Raw genomic sequence first — 21,663 nt, 5'->3', positions numbered from 1 at the left:
TCAAAATGGACAAAACCCTCACCTTAAATGCCATCCTCAACTAAAGCCAAAAGAGGATGCTGAGGTTGGGGAGAGTTAATCTTGGGACATTATCAGGAAAAACACCATAAACAAGGGTAAGCTTGTTATGCAGATTTAAATCATTGTCTTCTCCATTGATAAGAGTTTCTAGCAATTTGGTCATCCTCCTGTTTCTGGTACAGTGAGGAAGACACCCTTAAACATGAAGATTATTCTTACAAATGTGTATGTTTCTTACAAAACGGTAACTCCTACTTGGTTTTCAGAATTTTTCCTATATCTTCTTTTTCTTAGAAAATAACCAGTTTAAAATAATTAATATGCCAAAGAGACATATTTTGGGGTAGCAAATTCTGTTCCCCTTCAGGATGAATGTTATTAATTTAAATGTTCTAGACACAATATGATATTACTAAAATTTGAATATGTCTGGGTATATTACCAGTCATAATTCTAGTTACTATCTTAAAATCTTATACGTCAAAGAAATAACCAACTTTTTCATCAATTGCATCGTAATTATATATTTAACCATGCCATTTAAAGTCTTCGTCATCTATAGATATTTACTATTTTACTCTGACGCTTTTGCAAACAATGCTTCATCTTCAAGAATATTCACAGAAAGGACTTCTTGACAAATGTAAGTTTCTGATAACTTTCATACCACTGAACTGGGTAAGAAATCAGAGAGTTTAGTGGAGAAAAGGGAACCCACCTACATTGTTGGTGGGAATGTAAATTGGTGCAACAGCTATAGAGAACAGTATGGAGGTTCCTTAAAAAGCTAAAAATAGAACTACCATATGGGCTAGCAATCCCACTTCTGGGCATATATCTGGACAAAACTATAATTCAAAAAGATACATGCACCCCAATGCTCATTGCAGCACTGTTTACAATGGCCAAGACATGGAAGCAACCTAAATGTCCATCGACAGATGAATGGATAAAAAAGATGTGATATAACGGAATACTACTCAAACATAAAAAAAGAATGAAACAATGCCATTTGCAGCAACATGGATGGACCTAGAGATTATCACAATGAGTGAAGTAAGTCAGACAGAGAAAGACAAATATCATATGATAGCACTTATATGTGGAATCTAAAATATGATACTCATTTGTATCATGGTGTCATATCTAATATTTAAGACTTTATTTACAAAACAGAAGCAGACTCACAAAAATAGAAAACAAATTTATGGTTACCAAAGGGAAAAGGGGGTGAAGGAGGGATAAATTAGGAGTTTGGGGTACTAGATACCAGCAACTATACATAAAAGAGATAAACAATAAGGTCCTACTGTATAACACAGGGAACTGTAATCAGTATTCCTGTACTGTATAGCACAGGGAGTTATACTCAATTATCAATAAGCCATAATGGAAATCACTTTGTTATACACCAGAAACTAACACAACATTGTAAATCAACTATACTTTAATTAAAAAATTAAAAAAAAAAAAAGCTATGGAGAGGTGATTTGGCAAAATGATTCTAAAATGCATATGGAACTTTAAAGCTGCTAGAATAGCTATAAAAAATCTTAAAACATAATAAAAAAAATAGATGTAACCTGCCAGGCCAGATATCCATCAATTTTTTTAAAGTGTGCTATTATACTCTAAGAAACAAATATACCCATAGATCTGAAAAGTTCCGTGAAAGAGACCAAAGCATTTTATAGGAATATGTCATATTTTAAAGTGGCATGGCTAAGGAAACAGACTATTAAAATATAAATGCTTAAGGAACAAGTTGTTATAAATACGGCATAACAAAGGTAAAAATAAATTTCAGATAGCTTATACAATTAATAAATTTGTGCTCCTCCTCAGACTTCTTGTATTCCTCAGTAATCTAATATTTGTTCTATATTTTTATGTGATTACCTTTATAAGTTGATAGCTTACATAATCTCTGATGATACATCCACATTCTTAAGTGCCTATGGGACAGCTTAATATGAAATATCGCACAGCAAAATATTATTTCTTAAACCAAAATTTGGGCATATGAGTATTTGTTTCTTTTTTAAAATAATTCTACATATGTTATAAATGATTTATATGAATTTAATACATAACTTAGATATATGTTTAAATAAAAAAGGAGAGGAAAAGAGAAAATGTTTTGAAAAATTACAATGAGAGGAATAAAAAAAACCTAATTATTTAAGGCAATGTAGTAACACATGAAATAGGTATTTTAAAAACATATCCCAGAGTTTTGGTGAATAGAAGTCAGTGGATTCCTGAAATTAAAAAAAAAAAAATTCGACTATTTTCTTCTTTATATTATCACTTATTTTTATTGTAAATATGCATTACTTTTGTAATCAGAAGACATATCCAGGGGACCCTTAAACAACACAGGGGCTGGGGGCACCAACCCTTCGTGCAGTTGAAAATCCCTGCATAAATTTATAGTTGGTCCTCTGTTTCTGCAGTTCCGCATCCCTGGATTCAAGCGACCTAGGATCATGTAATACCGTAGCAGTAATACATATTTAGTGAAAAAAAATCTGCATGTAAATGGACCTGAACAGTTCAAATCCGTGTTGTTCAAGGGTCAGCTATACATACATAAAGCTGATATTAATTTTTCCAGAATATCTTAAAAATTTCTAGCTGAAAGCCGTTAGAAGCCTCTTTTGCCTCCTTCCTTTCACATTTTAAAGCTGAAGCTAAGTATTTCTTTTTGAAACAAAACTTTTTACTTACTATTATTTTTACTAATTGTTTTTTGATTCCCCTAAAATCTAAGAAACTAAAATTTTTATATTAAATAGCCCACTGACTATTATACACACACTTTTCTAGCTAAAGAATTCTCATGGTGAGGAACTAAAAGATATGGACTTAAAGGAATTAAATGTTTATAACCTTGCATTTTTGCCTGCTAGCAACATGTCTGAAAAAGTGTGGAAGTAAGTGGAATTCAAATGATTAACACCCTTTTGCTCCAGTTCACATTTAAACAAGTTACTGACGTGCTGTCACTTCCTGTTTTTTTGGCTCTTAACAAATTCTCTGAATTGGTAGCAGATTTTTATGTCATCTATTTTTATGTTCTGCTTATCAGATGGAAGGACAATGACAAAAAAGTTGAAGTTACTCTGAAATGGTTAGAGACATGAGGAAAAGTGAGAGGTAAAATAATATATAGTACCTTTCCACCATTCAAAGTGTTGAGGATTTAAAAGTTTTTCTACATGTTGACACTTCATAGGTATTGTATACAAAAAATTCCATGCCCCTTTATTTGCAAAATTAAAAAACAGACAAGATTTTCTCAAGAAGTATTAATAAGTGGAAAGTTAGTGGAGATATTTGCCATTTTTGAATAATCCTTCTGGACCAGGTTCTAGAAAAATATAAAAGCCACTTAACAAGTTTCCTATCAATTATTGTGTTTAGGTTGTCCCCTATAGAAATGACAGTTTCAATAATTTATTTTCATGTTGCTCTATCTTTAATACCACAAAATGTTCTTCATTTATTCAAAAAATATTGTTTGATCATCAGACAAAACCAAAACATACAATTAGAAGAAACAGTTCGATATAAAAGAAACATAAAACATACTTTCTCTGCCCTCAATATGTTAATATATTTTAATGATAAATTGGAACCACTTTATGAAAGTGTTTTTAATCAGGTGGTTTGTGATAATTTTCTTGCAATCACTGATCATTAATAATACTTGATTAATACTAATCCAGTTGCATATAGACTTTTAAAAATTTATTTTATTGAAGTATAGTTGATTTACAATGTTATGTTAATATCTGCTGTATGGCAAAGTTATTTAGTTATATATATATATATATATATATATACACATTCTTTTTCATATTCTTTTCCATTATGGTTTATCACAGGATATTGAATATAGTTCCCTGTGCTATACAGTAGGACCTTCTTGTTTATCCATTCTATATAAAATACTTTGCATCTGCTAATCCCAAACTCCCAATCCATACCTCCCTCACTGCCCCCCCTCCTCCTTGGCAATCACAAGTCTTTTCTGTATGTCTGTGAGTCTGTTTCTGTTTCATAGATAAGTTGTGTCATATTTTAGATTCCACATATAAGTGATGTCATATGGTATTTGTCTTTCTCTGACTTACTTCACTTAGTATGACAATATCTAGTTGCATAAATTCTGGCCTATTTGAGAGTACTCTGAGAATCATCATCCTTCAATAAACGAATAAAGCTCTCAGGCTGCTTCTCCTGAAGCAGCACTGCTCAAAAGAGAAGCATCCCCAAAGGCAATTAATACTTGCAATTCTGTGTCTACCTTTTTGACTTCAGAGTTTAGTCTGAAACCACTCTTCACAGTGTCAGAACTCACAGGGAATTTCCCCTGACCAGCATTAGATGGGCTTCTCATTATATGCCAGCTTCTGTCACTGTGGAGGATAGCAGCCTGTCTCCTGAAGTGCTCCTAAAGGCCCCAAAAGAATAGTACATACATCATTTTGACTATATTTTGAGGGAGGCTATCCCACACAAATGCTGAAAAATTGGTAAAAACTTGCTCAGTCATTGTTACATAACACTCAGGCAAAACAGACAAGCTGAATTATAAAATAAAACATACATTTGGACTTTGTTTCCTCATTAACTGAAGACTTCCGCTTGTTATGTCTTAGAGCATATAAAATATAAATTTTTAAAAATTTTAAAATTTTATTTTATTTACTTTTTTATACAGTGGGTTTTTATTAGTTACCTATTTTATACATACTGGTGTATACATGTCAATCCAAATCTCCCAATTCATCCACCACCACCCCCGCCTCCACTTTCCCCTCCTTGGTGTCCATACATTTGTTCTCTACATCTGTGTCTCTATTTCTGCCCTGAAAACCGGTTCATCTGTACCATTTTTCTAGGTTCCACATATATGCATTAATATACGATATTTGTTTTTCTCTTTCTGACTTACTTTACTCTGTATGACAGTCTCTAGATCCATCCACATCTCTACAAATGACCCAATTTCATTCCCTTTTATGGCTGAGTAATATTCCATTGTATATATGTACCACATCTTCTTTATCCATTCATCTGTCGACAGGCATTTAGGTTGCTTCCACGTCCTGGCTATTGTAAATAGTGCTGCAAGGAACACTGGGGAGCATGTGTCTTTTTCAATTATGGTTTTCTCTGGGTATATGCCCAGTAGTGGGATTGCTGGGTCATACGGTAATTCTATTTTTAGTTTTTTAAGGAACTTCCATACTGTTCTCCATAGTGGCTGTATCAATTTACATTCCCACCAACAGTACGGGAGGGTTCCCTTTTCTCCACACCCTCTCCAGCATTTGTTGTTTGTAGATTTTCTGATGACGCCCACTCTAACTGGTGTGAGGTGATACCTCATTGTAGTTTTGATTTGCATTTCTCTAATAATTAGTGATGTTGAGCATATTTTATTGTGCTTCTTGGTCATCTGTATGTCTTCTTTGGAGAAATGTCTATTTAGGTCTTCTGCCCATTTTTGGATTGGGTTGTTTGTTTTTTTAATATTGAGGTGCATGAGCTGTTTATATATTTTGGGGATTAATCCTTTGTCCGTTGATTCATTTGCAAATATTTTCTCCCATTCTGAGAGTTGTCTTTTTGTCTTGTTTATGGTTTCCTTTGCTGTGCAAAAGCTTTGAAGTTTTATTAGGTCCCATTTGTTTATTTTTGTTTTTATTTCCATTACTCTAGGAGGTGGATCAAACAAGATCTTGCTGTGATTTATGTCAAACGGTGTTCTTCCTATGTTTTCCTCTAAGAGTTTTATAGTGTCCGATCTTACATCTAGGTCTCTAATCCATTTTGAGCTTATTTTTGTGTATGGTGTTAGGGAGTGTTCTAATTTCATTATTTTACATGTAGCTGTCCAGTTTTCCCAGCACCACTTGTTGAAAAGACTGTGTTTTCTCCATTATATATCCTTGCCTCCTTTATCATAGATTAGTTGACCATAGGTGTGTGGGTTTATCTCTGGGCTTTCTATCCTGTTTCATTGATCTCTATTTCTGTTTTTGTGCGAGTACCATATTGTCTTAATTACTGTAGCTTCGTAGTATAGTCTGAAGTCAGGGAGTCTGATTCCTCCAGCTCTGTTTTTTCCCTCAAGACTGCTTTGGCTATTCGGGGTCTTTTGTGTCTCTATACATATTTTAAGGTTTTTGTTCTAGTTCCATAAAAAATGCCACTGGTGGGCTTCCCTGGTGGTGCAGTGGTTGAGAATCTGCCTGCTAATGCAGGGGACACGGGTTTGAGCCCTGGTCTAGGAGGATCCCACATGCCGCGGAGCAACTAGGCCCGTGAGCCACAACTACTGAGCCTGTGCGTCTGGAGCCTGTGCTCCGCAACAAGTGAGGCCGCGATAGTGAGAGGCCCGTGCACCGCGATGAAGAGCGGCCCCCGCTTGCCACAGCTAGAGAAAGCCCTCGCACAGAAACGAAGACCCAACACAGCAAAAATAAATAAATTAATTAATAAAGTCCTACCCCCAACATCTTCTTAAAAAAAAAAAAAAGGGTGTTGAATTTTGTCAAAAGTGTTTTCTGCATCTATTGAGATGATCATATGGTTTTTGTTCTTCAATTTGTTAATATGGTGTATCACATTGTGTGATTTGCATATATTGAAGAATCCTTACTTCCCTCCCTCCCTCACTCACTTCCTTCCATCCTCCCTCCCTCCCTCCCCTCTTCTTCCCTTCCTTCCTTTCTCCTTCCATCCTTCCCTCCTTCCCTTCCATCCTCCCTCCCTCCCTCCCTTCCTTCCTCCTCTATTTCTTTGTTTCCCTCTTCATCCCTTTCACCCACTTCTCTTAACCCCTGCCTCTAGCAACCACCAATCTGTCTCTGTACCTATGAACCTGTTTTGGGGTTTTTGTTTGTTTGTTTTTTTCTTAGATTCCACAGAGAGATCATATTTGTCTTTCTCTGTCTAATTTATTTAGTTAGCAAAATGCTGTCAATATCTATCCATGTTGCTGCAAATGGCCAGAATTCATTGTTTTTATGGGTGAATAATATATGTATGTATGTATGTACCATAATTTCTTTATCTATTCATCATCGATGAACACTTAGGTTGTTTTCCTATCTTGGCTATTGTAAATAATTCTGCAATGAACATGGGGCTGCATAAATTTGTTCAAGTTGGTGTTTTCATTTTCTTGGTATAAATGCGTAGAAGTGGAACAGCTGGATCATGTGGTAGTTTTGTTTTCGATTTTTTTACAAACCTCTATACTGTTTTCCATAGTGGCTGTACTAATTTACAGTCCCACGAACGTTTCATTTTTTAATAAAAGAAATAATACGAAAGTGAGTTTTACATAAATATCTGATGCAAAATATTATACTAGACCAAAGTAATATTTTTATGAAGTTTCTCTCATAGAAAAACACCCCCGTTTTTCTTTCCTTTTTTTTTCCTGAGCTTCATTTCTTCTTAAAATACCCATGTGACTAATTTAAAAAATGACCTCAGTTTGAAGGATCTGGCATTTTCTTTTCTTAGCTCTTTCTATACCTAAGAATTAACTTTTCTCCTCAAGTAAATGATTCAGGATGTTACACTGCTGAATTTTCCAAGACCTTAGAGCAAAAACAAATATGTTAAAACTCCTCATCGAATAAGTAACCATACAGGAAATATGTGATAATATAAAATCTATGCTTCTAAACTTTCACTCCTTCTCCATCTCTCTCTCTCCCCTATCCCTTTCTTTGTCTCTCTATATACATTCATACATACACACACATCAGGAAACCTTCAGGTAAAATATCTTCATTTCCTGTTTTAATGGTAGATATATAGTACATTCAGAAAACAAGCATTATAAAAATTATATTCACTTTGGAGTTTATTGCACACAAACATTTGAAATTATCCTTAGTAACGTATTTCTAAAAAAAGAAACTTTACTTTCTTAGTAGTTTTTTTTTTTTTTTTTTTTGAGAGGGATTTTAGAGGTGTAAATATTGTCTTATAGCCATAGAGAAAGTGTCAGTTTTCTCAATTTGGTAAATATTTTTCACATTGTAGAAAATTAGTAGAATCTACAAGTGGCAGATAGTCTTCAAATATTTTCAAATAAGAGAAAAATCCCATTCTATCATATTCAGTACTTTGATCCTATTAAATGACAGAGGATACCTAAAACATGAATAATTTGATCTCTTGGAGTTTCTGTCATGAGAGATGCACTATCTTAGCACAGTGCCTAATTCATAATGGGTGTTTGATATCTGCTTGCTGAAAGAATAATAGATCTATTTTACATAGGGTAAAATGAGCCGAAGAGATTCATAAAACAGTGCCAGAGAAATTGATGCCATGCAGACATGGCATCAGAACACAGAGAACACAGAAGCACATGTTAGTAACATCACTGGATAAATTAGGTCTTGGAAAATATCCCTAGTGTACTTACTTATTGATACTAATGGGATATTTAATGGTCAGTGCTTTGTGACACCTTGTCCATTTTCTCCCATTGAGAGTGAATTGGTATTGCATGTTGATGGGGCAAATATTTTATTTCCCCCATTTTGGGGATGTCTAGGGGATGCTTACTATTACCAGTGAGGTGTGACCAACGTTTTGGGGGATATATCAGGAGACGAAATAACCTGATAAAAAGTGATATACGTTTCTATGGGTTGACCTTCATAATTTAACACTTTTTTTTTGATTTAATGAAACTTTGCAATTTTTACACATCCCCCCAAAAACAGAGTATCATGATATGTTTTCCATTTAGAGCACATGATCTGATGCATGTCATATTTTATGTTCTATCAGAGTTCCTAGACTTCTTAAAGTTATCATAAAGTTATGGTAGGAGGTTAGGTTGGGAAACAAAAGTATCCTCTACATGTCCATTCTGATCCCCTCCTGCTATGACCTTAGAGCAGGCGTTGTGCTGAGCACAGTGGATATGTAGATGACATAAGCTCTTGAGAAAAGTCATTTCACGTAATATGGAAAAAGCAACTGTGTCCACTTTGCCAAACATGGGAAAGGCAAATAACTCAATCTAGCCTCATTTTTATCGCAGTACAATCAGGTTTATGATCTGTATGCGTGCATATCAACCTAGGTTGAGAATATAAATTGTGCTCCTATAATTGAACATTTGCTGGACCTCTAGTAACTATAGAATACTTATTGGACCTTAATGGGGCAGAATCACCTAATAATCACATTCATAATGAGGCGCTTACCTACTGATTCTCTTAATCATATGTGGCACACAGGTATTTTATCCTTAATTGAAGTGTAAGGTATGCTGCAGTCTATGATAGATCATACTAATTAGTCTCAATGAAATTAAAAAAACACAACTGGAAAAGTTCATTTAACAATGTGTGTGTACATGAATCTCACTCCTTTTATACCTTATGAACCAGATTAAGAACAATAGCTCCACTCTGTCATATATGTCTTTTCCTTTTGTTCCAAAATAGAAAAAGGGAATTTGAGGTTTATGAAAGGGCAAATACTGTTTTACATCAGTGTCAACTGGAAGAAAATGGAGTAGAGGGGAACTTTATGTATACTTTTTTACATACATAATTTACACATTGAAAAGAATCTGGAAGTGCAGTTCTAACTAACACTTACTCCAGGGAATAATCTCTTGTAACAGAAAATGATGTGTATGATGTAAATTTTGGCTATTAATTTAATATGTGTGCAATTGTTACATGTAAATCTGCTGTAAGAAATTAGACATTTTTTTAAACTTTCCTTCTTTCCTAAGTTTCTCTTCTTTTCTTTTGAGTCTGTCCTAGTTACTAAACCAGAAATATCTCCAAAGGGATATATTGAAAATTGTTATGCATGTTATGCCAGCTTTTAAAATGTCACACAATAGACCCATGCAAATATAGACTACTGATCTTTAACAAAGGAGCAAAGACAATACAATGGAGCAAAGACAGTCTATTCATAAAATGATGCTGAAACAATATTCATGTGCAAAAAAAAAAAAATTTAGACCAGACCTTACACCTGTCACAAAAAAATCCTCAAAATGGATTATAGAACTAAATATAATATGCAAAACTGTAAAACTCCCAGAAAATAACATAATAGAAAATCTGTATGACCTTGGCTTTAGTGGTGACTTTTAAAATACAACACCAAAGATACAATCCATGAAAGAAATAGTTTATGCTAACACATATATATGGAATCTGAAAAAAAAAAAAAAAAGGTGCTGAAGAATCCAGGGATAGGACAGGAATAAAGACACAGATGTAGAGAATGGACTTGAGGACAAAGGGAGGGGGAAGGGTAAGCTGGGATGAAGTGAGAGAGTGGCATGGACATATATACACTACCAAATGTAAAACAGGTAGCTAGTGGGAAGCAGCCACATAGCACAGGGAGATCAGCTCGCTGCTTTGTGACCACCTAGAGGGGTGGGATAGGGAGGGTGGGAGGGAGACACAAGAGGGAGGAGATATGGGGATATATGTATATGTATAGCTGATTCACTTTGTTATAAAGCAGAAACTAACACACCATTGTAAAGAAATTATACTCCAATAAAGATGTTTAAAAAAATAATTAAAAATAAATAAATAAAATGTAGGGTAGGAGGATACTGGTACTAATTTTGCACAGCTGCTCTCAGCTCTGCCTCTAATTAAAAAAAGAAAAGAAAAGAAAAGAAATAGTTAATAAACTGGACTTCATTAAAATTAAAAACTCATGCTCCATGAAGGACAATGTCAAGAAAATGAAAAGACAAACCACAAACGGAGAAACAACATTTGAAAGACACATATCTGATAGAGGACTATTATTCAAGCTATACAAAGAACTTAAAAAAAACGATTCAAAAATGGGCAAGTATACATACAGATGGCAAATAAACATATGAAAAGATGCTCAAGGTCATATGCCATCAGGGAAATGCAAATTAAAACGACAATGAAATACCACTACCAACTATTAAAATGGCTAAAATCCAAAACACTGACAACACCAAATGCTGACAAGGATGCGGAGCAACAGGAACTTTCATTCATTGTTGATGGGAATGTAAAATGGTACAGCCACTCCGGAAGACTGTTGGGCAGTTTCTTACAAAACAAAACATAAGCTTACCAGAGGATTCAGAAATTTCACTTACTGGTATTTACCCAAATAAGTTAAATTTATGTCCACACAAAATGCCTGACATGGATGCTTATAACAGCTTTATTCATAATTGCCAAACTGTGGAAGAAACCAAGATGTCTTTCAGTAGATGGATGAATGGATAAACTGTGGTACATCCAGACAATGGAATATTATTCAATACTAGTGGTCATGATTGTGCAGTGCATTATTTATTTGTATGGTTAGATACCACTAATATAAAGTAATGTACTTAAACCTCTGTTCTTACCGCACCTACGTTAGACATTTTCTTTAAATGTTCTACTATTTAAGATGAAAATTTTAGAGCACCTACCTTTTCCTATAAACTCTTTTCACCATTTATACTTGCAACATTTTTTTACTGTACCTTTGCTTGATACCTTTGTTTGCATTCTGTTCCATGGTGACATGTAAGTCTTCTGGCTTTCTCTAAAGTTTATTTCCAAATTCTAAAAAATATAGATACCATATATATTATATATACTATAAATTATGTTAAAATTTTATAAATATAGATTATATTAATAATATACTTATAAATTATACATATAAAATTATATGCATATAAAAATTACCATGTGAATTTTTTAACAGCAGAGCTTATTAGTATGTTAGAATTACTTTCCTTCTCTTTAGACCCATCACAACTTCTGTTCCACTTAAAGAAAATGTTTCTAGCATCACAGCAAAATCTATTTTTTTCTTACTCTCTGCCACTTGCTTAAATTTAAGTCACTTTTAATATGTGTTCTACACGTAGATAATGATGTTTTTCTACATATTTTGTTTCCTGAGTCTTTTAATTGCTTTTATTTTCTATTTACAAAAGAAAAATGGGGCTTCCCTAGTGGCGCAGTGGTTGAGAGTCCGCCTGCCAATGCAGGGGACACGGGTTCGTGCCCTGGTCCGGGAAGATCCCACATGCCGCAGAGCGGCTGGGCCCGTGAGCCATGGCCGCTGAGCCTGCGCCTCCGGAGCCTGTGCTCCACAACAGGGGAGGCCACAACAGTGAGAGGCCCGCGTACAGCAAAAAAAAAAAAAAAAAGAAAAATGAATCTTCCCATATCCACTATATATCTACCCTATCTAGAATTTCACGTAGACTTCCATCCATTTCCCCAAGACAGTCCCTCCTATACTTTTCAAACTCCTGCTTTACTGAGATCTGAGACAGCACAGCTGTCATTCTAAAATTTCATTTCATCATATTCCTGTCTCCAATTCACTGTTTCCTGGATCCCAGGTTATTTTCCTTTTTGATTTTACTCATTTGCTTTGAAGAAGTAACTTCCTAAAAATGATTGTCTTCTAGTTTCCTATTATGTTTTAATTCTAATTAGATTTTGCTAATTTTTCCTTTTAAGATTTATTTTCTTTTGTTGATATTGGTCTGTACCTCAAATTATATTTCTCCCACCATTGTGGCATTAACATTTTCCTTTAGTTTTTTTTTTTTTTTTTTCCCCTCTCTCATGCTGCTGGTCTTAATTGATTGGGTGTTCATAGCAAAAATGAAGGACCCAGTTGATGTGTTTCCTACTAAGTTATTGTCAGTTTTTCTCCCTTTATGTAGGTAATGCCAGAGTGAAGAGTACTCAACTCTGGTGCTTAACGCCAATATTAAGAACCAAAGAGTTCACTAAATTTCTTTGTAGAAAATCCCTTTATTTTTTGACTAGGGAGTGAAAAACTGGTTGCTTGCTGTCGTATTAAGGAAGCTGTGTAGGATGGTTGAACTGTCTAGGTGTTTTGTAGTTAAACACAGCGTTAATGCTCCTTTTAAAACCCCCTACCCTGCCCATTTCTTGGACCCAAGATCTCAAAGCATTTTCACCTAAGCTGTATATATCATTGACAGTGGTTTACTTTTCTCATTTCACCCATCAATTTACTTTGCATATTCCATTTTCTAGAATTTATTGAGATTTCTCATCTGCTGATAACCACATGGTATGTTTTTGTTTGGGTTACGGGATTGCTCCTTTCTATAGTTTTCACCAAATGACAATGGGGTTTCAAAAGGGAGAGAAGACAAATGCTTGCTCTCCAGCCATGATTTAAATAGAAAATTTAATTTTTATATTTTTATTTTAAACAGAAAAAATGTCAACATGTGTAAATCCAATATATGCATACAATTTTCTATTATAAAAAATAAAGTTTACCCTATTAACTGGCCCACTAAAAGTTATCATATCAAAATACATTATTTTTAAAGTGATGTTTTGAAATTAACGTATGTTACTTTTAAATACAAAGATGAGTAAGGACTCTCTTTGTAATCAGTTTACTTGGGGGAAAACCAGCCCTTCTGAAGTGTTGTATCTCATTTGGAAATTACTATGTAGGATAATAAAATATATCTTGCTAAAAAAATTCCTTCAAAGTATTTTCCCCAGAAGAATCTTGACTACTTCAGGGCATGGCATGCAATTTGATAGTTCTTTTTTGCTTTCTTTACAATAGAGTTCATAGATCAAGTTGATGGACCATCAAACATTAATTAGTTATTATATAAACACATCCAGCAGCTGCATTTATCCCATAAACAAAAGTAGGTCAAATATGTCATCACAAAAATGGATCTAAATTAGTTGTATATAGACTGTAATTCATTATTCAGATATGAAAAATGATTTTTGGTAATGAATTTCTCATATAACTCATCAAGTTTATTTTCTAAACTCTGAAGAAACCATTAATTTGCCTTGTTATAATAATCTATTTTACTGGGTCTTTCAGAACTTCCTATATGGCCACTAATGACTTGGAATATAAAAGTCATCTCATGTTCCACCTATTCCTAGTTTTATTTTCATTAATCATTATGAAATCATGGAAGCACTGACATTTTTCTACACAAATCAACAGCTGAGAGCAACCATAAAGAACAATATGTGTAAAGCTGAAAAGTCCTTCTCAGAGAGGAATGAAAAGGCAACTCCCCACTATGGCAACTGTTTGGCAAGGAGGGCTTTAAGACTGACTTTCCAAAAGTTACGTACATGTTAGGTATTCTCAGTGCTCTGAAAATTCAGAACTCTAAGAAACTATAACTCTTCGTTGGGAAGGACATGTACCAAAGCCAGGTGTTAGTCTGGCATTTCCAGTAGTAACATTTGGCCCCAAAATGCCATGACACTAGCACACAGGACCCCACCAATTCATGACGATCAGTTTTCTGTTCAATTACCTGGGGTTTTTTTGGTCTGACAATTACTTTATTTTTAATCACGGTGATTACAGTTTAATAAAAATGTGGGCTCTTAAAAAAATTACCACTGCCATGCCACTTAATCTTGATAATGGTTTTGTGACATTTATCTGGGATCCGTTTGTATATTTATAAAAGTTCAGTTGCTGTACTCAGGTATATTCTTAACGTGATTGTTTACTTTCCTTAATTGTCACTAAAAGTTTGATGACAGGTTATTTACATTTTAACTTTGCCTTTGTTTGAGCTATTACCTCCATAACTTTATTAGCTATCCAAAGGAGATTGTTCCCAGATACTAAAAAATAGGGAGAATGTGTGAGATAGATAGAACCTCAAAAACTGCAGTAAATTGCACAAGAACATGCACTATGAAGACTATAAAAGCATAGTGAGAACTTTAACATCATAAAGGCCATGTTTACATGTGGTTGATATTTCCATTAATTAATTAAAAAAAAAATTTGGGCTTCCTAGGTGGCGCAGTGGTTGGGAGTCCGCCTGCCGATGCAGGGGACACGGGTTCGTGCCCTGGTCCGGGAAGATCCCACATGCCGCGGAGTGGGTGGGCCTGTGAGCCATGGCCGCTGAGCCTGCGCGTCCGGAGCCTGTGCTCCGCAACGGGAGAGGCCACAACAGTGAGAGGCCCGCGTACCGCAAAAAAAAAAAAAAAAATTACTGTTGTTTATGGGTGGGGAGAGAGGGCTTTGAAAAAAAATATTATTTTCAAATAGTACTTAATGAAGACAGAATATTAAAATCATTCAGCTTACTATCCTTGCAGTGAGAATTTTAATGTGCATACAGGACTACCAACAGTTTTGTTTATGGGGTAGAATATAAAATTTAGTGCTTTTTGCCCCTAATGCTATTTAGCAACAACCCAGCATCTATTCTAGGCACTGGAGATCTAGCAATGCATCAATCAGACATGGTCTCTGTCTTCATGGAGCTTTGAGGTAGTACATTTTCGTAGGTTGATGCTTTTCCCCATAATGTTTTATACAATACTCTTATCTGCCTTGTATCTACCTGTCAAACACATGTGGTAAGGTATGTTTTAAGTTGTATTTCTCCTGTGAAATATATCTGAGATCAGTTCTCCTCAGCCCTTAAATGTTCCTCAATATAAACTGTATAAAATACTATGATTTCAACTGAGATGCAGTATAGTAGTTTCAGGGAAGGAACTATAGTGCTCAGATCTGAATATTACTTCTGCCACTTACTTTGGCGATATTTTATTTAACCACTTTGTTTACTCAGGCTTCTTATACACAAAAGGAAGAAATAAGAATACCTGTTTCATAAGATATTGTGAGGATAAACTGGGTTATACAGTGTATAAGCAAAGCATGTGGGAAAATGCTGTCACAAAGCACTAAAGAATGTTAGTTATGATTCTATTTATTTTACCCTTACTATTCATAGTATTATCCTTGTGGAATGGTTTTGTTCTCCAGGGAAAAGTGTCATTGTTAGAAAAGAAGTAATATTTACTCATTATTGTACTACAAATGCCTACCACAGTTCTTAGCACTAGGTGATGCTCAAAAAAATTATCAGAAACCATCAGGGCAGTATGTTCAATTCACCGAAAACACTGCAGTAACTTTGTGGTACAAATCATTATCTCCCAGTCTGACAGACTGAGCCTATCAAAAAATCAATTTTCAAAATATTTTGGTTCATAAGATTATCTTCTATCCTCTAAATTTGAGATCTAATTGCTTATTTGCTCATCTGAAATTACATATTGTTTCTTCAGCATCTGAGTCAAACTCAGGTATCCTAGCTATAGAGATGCATTACTACTCAGTTTTTGTTGTATCCTTATAATCATGATGACAACACACCAGTTCTTCCTAAACATCATGATATTCAGCCCAAATAAAATTAAGATACAAACATAGAATAAAACATACTATCCATTTGATATGTTCTTTTTGTTCCTCTTCTAGGTAATCACTGTAAAATTACTAGTACAGGAAGACTAAACTCCATTATACAAAGAGCCCCCATTGAAATAAGACAAACTTGGCATCGTACAAGTAAAATCTATGCCCTTATTTAAAAAAACAACCTGAACGTATCTGTTGTGAAAGTCACCTCTTAACATTATACAATTTAATAAGTTTAATAAAAATATGCAATATGCTTAGGAATTATCTGTCTTATGTTGAAAGCCAATATGCAGAAATGATGATGATGATGATGATGAAGACAGCAATGCTGATGATAAAGATAATAATGTTGACAACAAAGAAATCCTGATTACATGTTGAAACTTAAGAAGAAAAATCCAAACATTACCTCTTTCTGTAACCTATTTTGACTGAAATGATAATATTTTAATAACAGGAGCAACAATGATTATAGTTAGAGAAATCTCTAAATTACTGCTGAATTATTATTATTATTTTATTTATTTTAAAGAAGATGTTGGGGGTAGGAGTTTATTTATTTATTTATTTATTTTTGCTGTGTTGGGTTTTCGTTTCTGTGTGAGGGCTTTCTCTAGTTGCGGCAAGCGGGGGCCACTTGTTGCGGAGCAGAGGCTCCAGATGCGCAGGCTCAGTAGTTGTGGCTCACGGTCCTAGTTGCTCCGTGGCATGTGGGATTATTGCCATTATTATTACAGTTAGACTTTTAGATGTTAACTCTTTGTTTTTCATATTTATTATGATTTTATCCTTTTTTTTTTTTTTTTTTTGCGGTACGCGGGGCTCTCACTGCTGTAGCCTCTCCCGTTTCGGAGCACAGGCTCCGGACGCGCAGGCTCAGCGGCCACGGCTCACGGGCCCAGCCGCTCCGCGGCATGTGGGATCTTCCCGGACCGGGGCACGAACCCGTGTCCCCTGCATTGGCAGGCGGACTCTCAACCACTGCGCCACCAGGGAAGCCCTATCCTTTAGTATTTTTTAATGCTGTTAATGGTTTGTATGGGTGTCCAGAAGTATATTACTTTTAAGTGTTAAAATGGGCATTTTCCCTTAGTTATGTGTTCCCTTATTATTATTATCTTTAGGAATTTCTTATCCAGCTTCAAATCTGTTAAACATCTACTTTCAGCCTTTCCCACACAAATAATTTGCCAGTATTTCTAAAATCATGATCTGGCTCTAAACTAGGTGGGTTATTAGTATTTTACTACATGTATATATTCCAAGACAGAGTATTCTGTAGTACGTTCCCAGTTGTGAAAGATTCCTTATACATAGTTTCTCCATTTGCTAAACATTGTTAACTGTATTCCTCTGTTGAAGATTTACATCATATATTTCTATTGTTCTACATATAGGAAAGTGTTTAAATTACGTTTATCCAGAGTTTTCCAAAATCACTTGGATTTAGATTTTTTCCCTACTCCAAAAGCCCCTCCAAAATATAAAAAAGCCTGCTTAATAAAATCTCAAAGAATATAGTTGGTCCTGTTGTATGAGGTTTTATTTCAGAGCTAAGTATTCAATTTCATTGATCTCTCTATGGATTCTTTTGTCAGTACCACTCCGTTCACTCTGCTTTAATTGTTACAGTTGCATAAAATATTGTATTATCTCAGACAGGATGTCTGTAATCATTAATATGATATTTTAAATTTGTTCAGAGCTTTTCCAGTTTATTTTTAATTTCATATTAATTTAAGAAACGTTTTTGAGTTCCAGCAAGATGTCATCAGAATTTTAATTGAAATTGTATTAAGCTTTAATTAACTTTAAAAACTTTGAAGAATTATTATCTTTATATTTGTTTTCCTTTACAGGAGTATACTATGCCACTGCATTTATTAAAATCTACTTTTACATCTCACCGTAAACTTTGTAGTTTTCCTTATATATAGTTCCTGCATATTTCTTGTTGCATACTCCTGGGCATTCACATTTTTCATTAATATTTTGAATGGAATACTCTCTCTTTTTTATTATATCTTCAACCTGGTTCCTGCTAGGATATAATAAGTCTATTAATATTTTCTATATTTCTTGGATCTAGATGCTTAACTGAACTCATTAATTGTAATATATATTTTCAGAATTAAAGTTTCTCTTGGGATTGAGTATGTAATCATGATGTCTGGAAAAATAATAATTTTGTCTCTCTCCAATATTATATCTTTTGTATTTGTTTAATTTCTTACTGCTGGAAACTTCTGAAAAAAGTATATAGTAGTGTTAGGTGACATTCTTCTCTTATTCCCTGTTTTTGATAATTCTTTTTCTAGTGTTTAATCCTTAATTAACATCCTCCCCCAAAAGTTCATGAATGGACTTTAAGAGCTCCTTGAACCCCTGGAACTATTTGTAATATTTTGCATGTATATGCATTTCCCTGGGGAGAGAATTCTTAGCTTTAATAAAAATTAATAAAATTTCAAAGGGGTCTAGACACAAATAAGCTTTTATAAATCTTATATTAGGAATTAGAATATAGAATTCTATGATAATATGTGTAAAATTCAATTAAATAAGCAATTTAAGACGGAGAGGTAAATCTAAGTTAGAATTAAAAATTCTAATGGACAAAGAAAACATGAAAAAATCAAATTATATACAAGTTGAATTCAACCATACCTGTATTTTTAAACCTCCAAAATTAGGTATCTATAATCCAAGCAACAAAACAACAATTTAAGTTTAATATATCCATTAATGACCCAGATGCCAAAGTCCTATAACTAGCCCACTCCTGATCTCCCTCTTTGAAGACATTGTGGCACTCTCTAAAACTAGTATTCTGTTTCACTGCAATGAGTAGGAATAACTATTCTTTTGTCTTATTAGCACATTGTTGGTATTTTGGGGAATTCGACACACTTAATCATAAGAATTTAAGGAAAAATAATAGAACACTGTTAAGCTTGACTATGGAGGCTGGAGGGCACCTTCATCTCTCTCAACATGTGAGGACCACTCCATCATAATTAAAACTTGGTTTCCTTCTTGAGTTGGTCATTCAGATCTAGAATCGTCATACCTTGAATTTTGAATCAGCTCTACTGTTACTGCAGTGTTTGTTGTACCAGTGATCAAGATGCCCTTGATTGCAGTTGTCATGACAAAGCAATCATGAGGCAAAAATCCTGCATTCCAGAACAATTTGGTAGAATTTTCAACATGTGGTTTTAAAAGACCTCCAGCACTAAAGCAATTTCTTTCCTTAATTTAGCTTCGTTACTGTTAACCAACGTCTAATAATCACAAAATTCGCACAGAACATGAAACATTAGACTGCTTCTATAATCATTTGCATGGAGAGTTTTCACACACACTATCTCTTTTGATCCTTAAAACAAACCTGTCTCTCAGTACCATGGAGAAAACTGAGACTCAGAAGGGCAGATAAATAAAAATAAAATCTAACCTGGGTGATACACTAGTTAAGGGTTTCTTTTTTAAGGTAACCATTTCGTATATAACAGTCAAAAAGCTTTCTTGTACCATCGACCAAAATATTCTAATTGAATGGTTTTGTTTTTAAAGAATTCTGAGAGGAAACTAAGCAAAATGTTATTACTAAATAAAATATAAAAATTATTTCAGAAGGGACAAACAAAAATACCATAGTTTGAAAATAATTTCTGCATAAAAATGTTTTGTGATAAACAATGCATTTTTATATATTTTAAACTGGTTTCCTAAACATCATATTTTTTCAGCTATACTAAACACAGAGATCCCTGATAATTTATAAATATGAACTTAGGATTATTGGAGGGAAACCAGCCTGAAAACATGAAGAGCATGAATTAAGTAACAATATAAATCAATCTTTTTTCTCTATATGCCAACATGTTTATTTGTTTGCTCAAAAGAAAGGTGGGATTTCTGTGGCAAGAGCAATGAAAAATTTCAGCATAAGCTTCCTGAATTTTTATAATGTTAATAGTAGTAGAATCCAAAAGAATCACACCTGGGATGCTATTTAGTATATGGAAACTGACAACCTTACTGTTTAGGGATTTATTGAACGTTAACTTGCATTGAAGCCAAATTGACTCTAAGAAATAGCGTAGATCTCTTCTCTGTGGTGTGACCTGTTCCAGGTTAACATATTTCCAGAGTTTTGCTACCCTAATTATGAAAGAGTTTAATGATTGCAAAAAGGACAATTTAACCTTAACTCCTTTTGAGATGCATTATTTTACCTTATTCCCATTACATGCCATAATTAATGGGGCATGTAACATACTTTCACACTTGAATTTAAATACCTTAAATAACTTGTTATCCACCCAAACATGTAAAAGCAAAATCTCATCAAAATTACTGTTATCAGAAGATCACCATGACACCCCTATGAATGTGGCAAAAGGGACTTTGTGGATGTGATTAAGTTAAGGATCTTGACATGGGAAGATTATCTTGGATTATCCAGGTCAGCCCTATGTAATCTCAAGAATCCTTAAAAGAAGGAAGCAGGGGGCCTCCCTGGTGGCGCAGTGGTTGATAATCTGCCTGCTAATGTAGGGGACACGGGTTCGAGCCCTGGTCTGGGAAGATCTCACATGCTGCAGAGCAGCTGGACCATGAGCCACAACCACTGAGCCTGCACGTCCGGAGCCTGTGCTCCGCAACAAGAGAGGCCACGATAGTGAGAGGCCCGCACACCGCGATGAAGAGTGGCCCCCACCTGCCACAACTAGAGAAAGCCCTCGCACAGAAATGAAGACCCAACACAGCCAAAAATAAATAAATTAAGTAATTTAAAAAAAAAAAAAAAAGAAGGAAGCAGCAGGGTGAGAGTCCGAGAAGGGATGTGAAGTCAGGAGCAGAGGTCAGAGAGAGATTTGAAGAGGCTATGCAGCTGGCCTTGAAGATGGAGGAAGCCAGCAATGCAGGTCACCTCTAGAAACAGGAAACTGGAGACAGTAAGGAAATGCTTTCTACCTTAAAGCCTCCAGAAGAAACACAGCCCTCCAACACCCTAGCTTTAGGATTGCTGACCTAACAGTCCTAACATGGCAACTTTGTGCTGTTTGAGGCCACTAAGTCTGTGGTGATTTGTTAAAATAGCAATAGGAAATGACTACAGAAACTAAGACCTGAATTGGTAGATAACTTGCAGATAGTAATCAGTAGAACTGGGTTCTAAGAGCTAGCACCTAGATTTAAAGAGTGAGTTCTAAACATCAAACACTATTTTGTCAGACCCCATGTGCACGAACATATTATAATATTCTTATATAAAATCACACACATACACATACACATGTGTTTTACACATTTACGTATCACCAGGCA

General features: G+C 34.7%; 1 protein-coding gene across 7 annotated transcripts in view; it reads right to left on the bottom strand.

The window, feature by feature from the left end:
• The window catches only part of LOC307174847 (uncharacterized protein), a 615,960-nt gene that overhangs the window by 383,655 nt on the left and 210,642 nt on the right, over window positions 1-21,663 (bottom strand). For 4 of the 7 annotated variants that reach the window (XR_013824176.1, XR_013824177.1, XR_013824178.1 and 1 more), the window contains exons 4-5: window positions 18,994-19,023; window positions 11,576-11,657 (exon numbers count right to left, since the gene is read on the bottom strand). Coding sequence is in view for 1 of the 7 variants with exons in the window: in XM_079899304.1 (XP_079755430.1) it covers window positions 11,576-11,610 (35 nt within the window). In the remaining 6 variants the exon portion in view is untranslated. Of the gene's footprint in view, window positions 1-11,575; window positions 11,658-18,993; window positions 19,024-19,396; window positions 19,437-21,663 lie in introns of those variants that run through there. The other 3 variants (XR_013824181.1, XR_013824179.1, XR_013824180.1) reach the window with 3 other exon arrangements.

Source organism: Stenella coeruleoalba, assembly GCF_951394435.1.
Source record: "Stenella coeruleoalba genome assembly, chromosome: 16".
NCBI classification, from domain to species: domain Eukaryota; kingdom Metazoa; phylum Chordata; class Mammalia; order Artiodactyla; family Delphinidae; genus Stenella; species Stenella coeruleoalba.
This window is presented reverse-complemented; position numbering and strand designations above follow the sequence as displayed.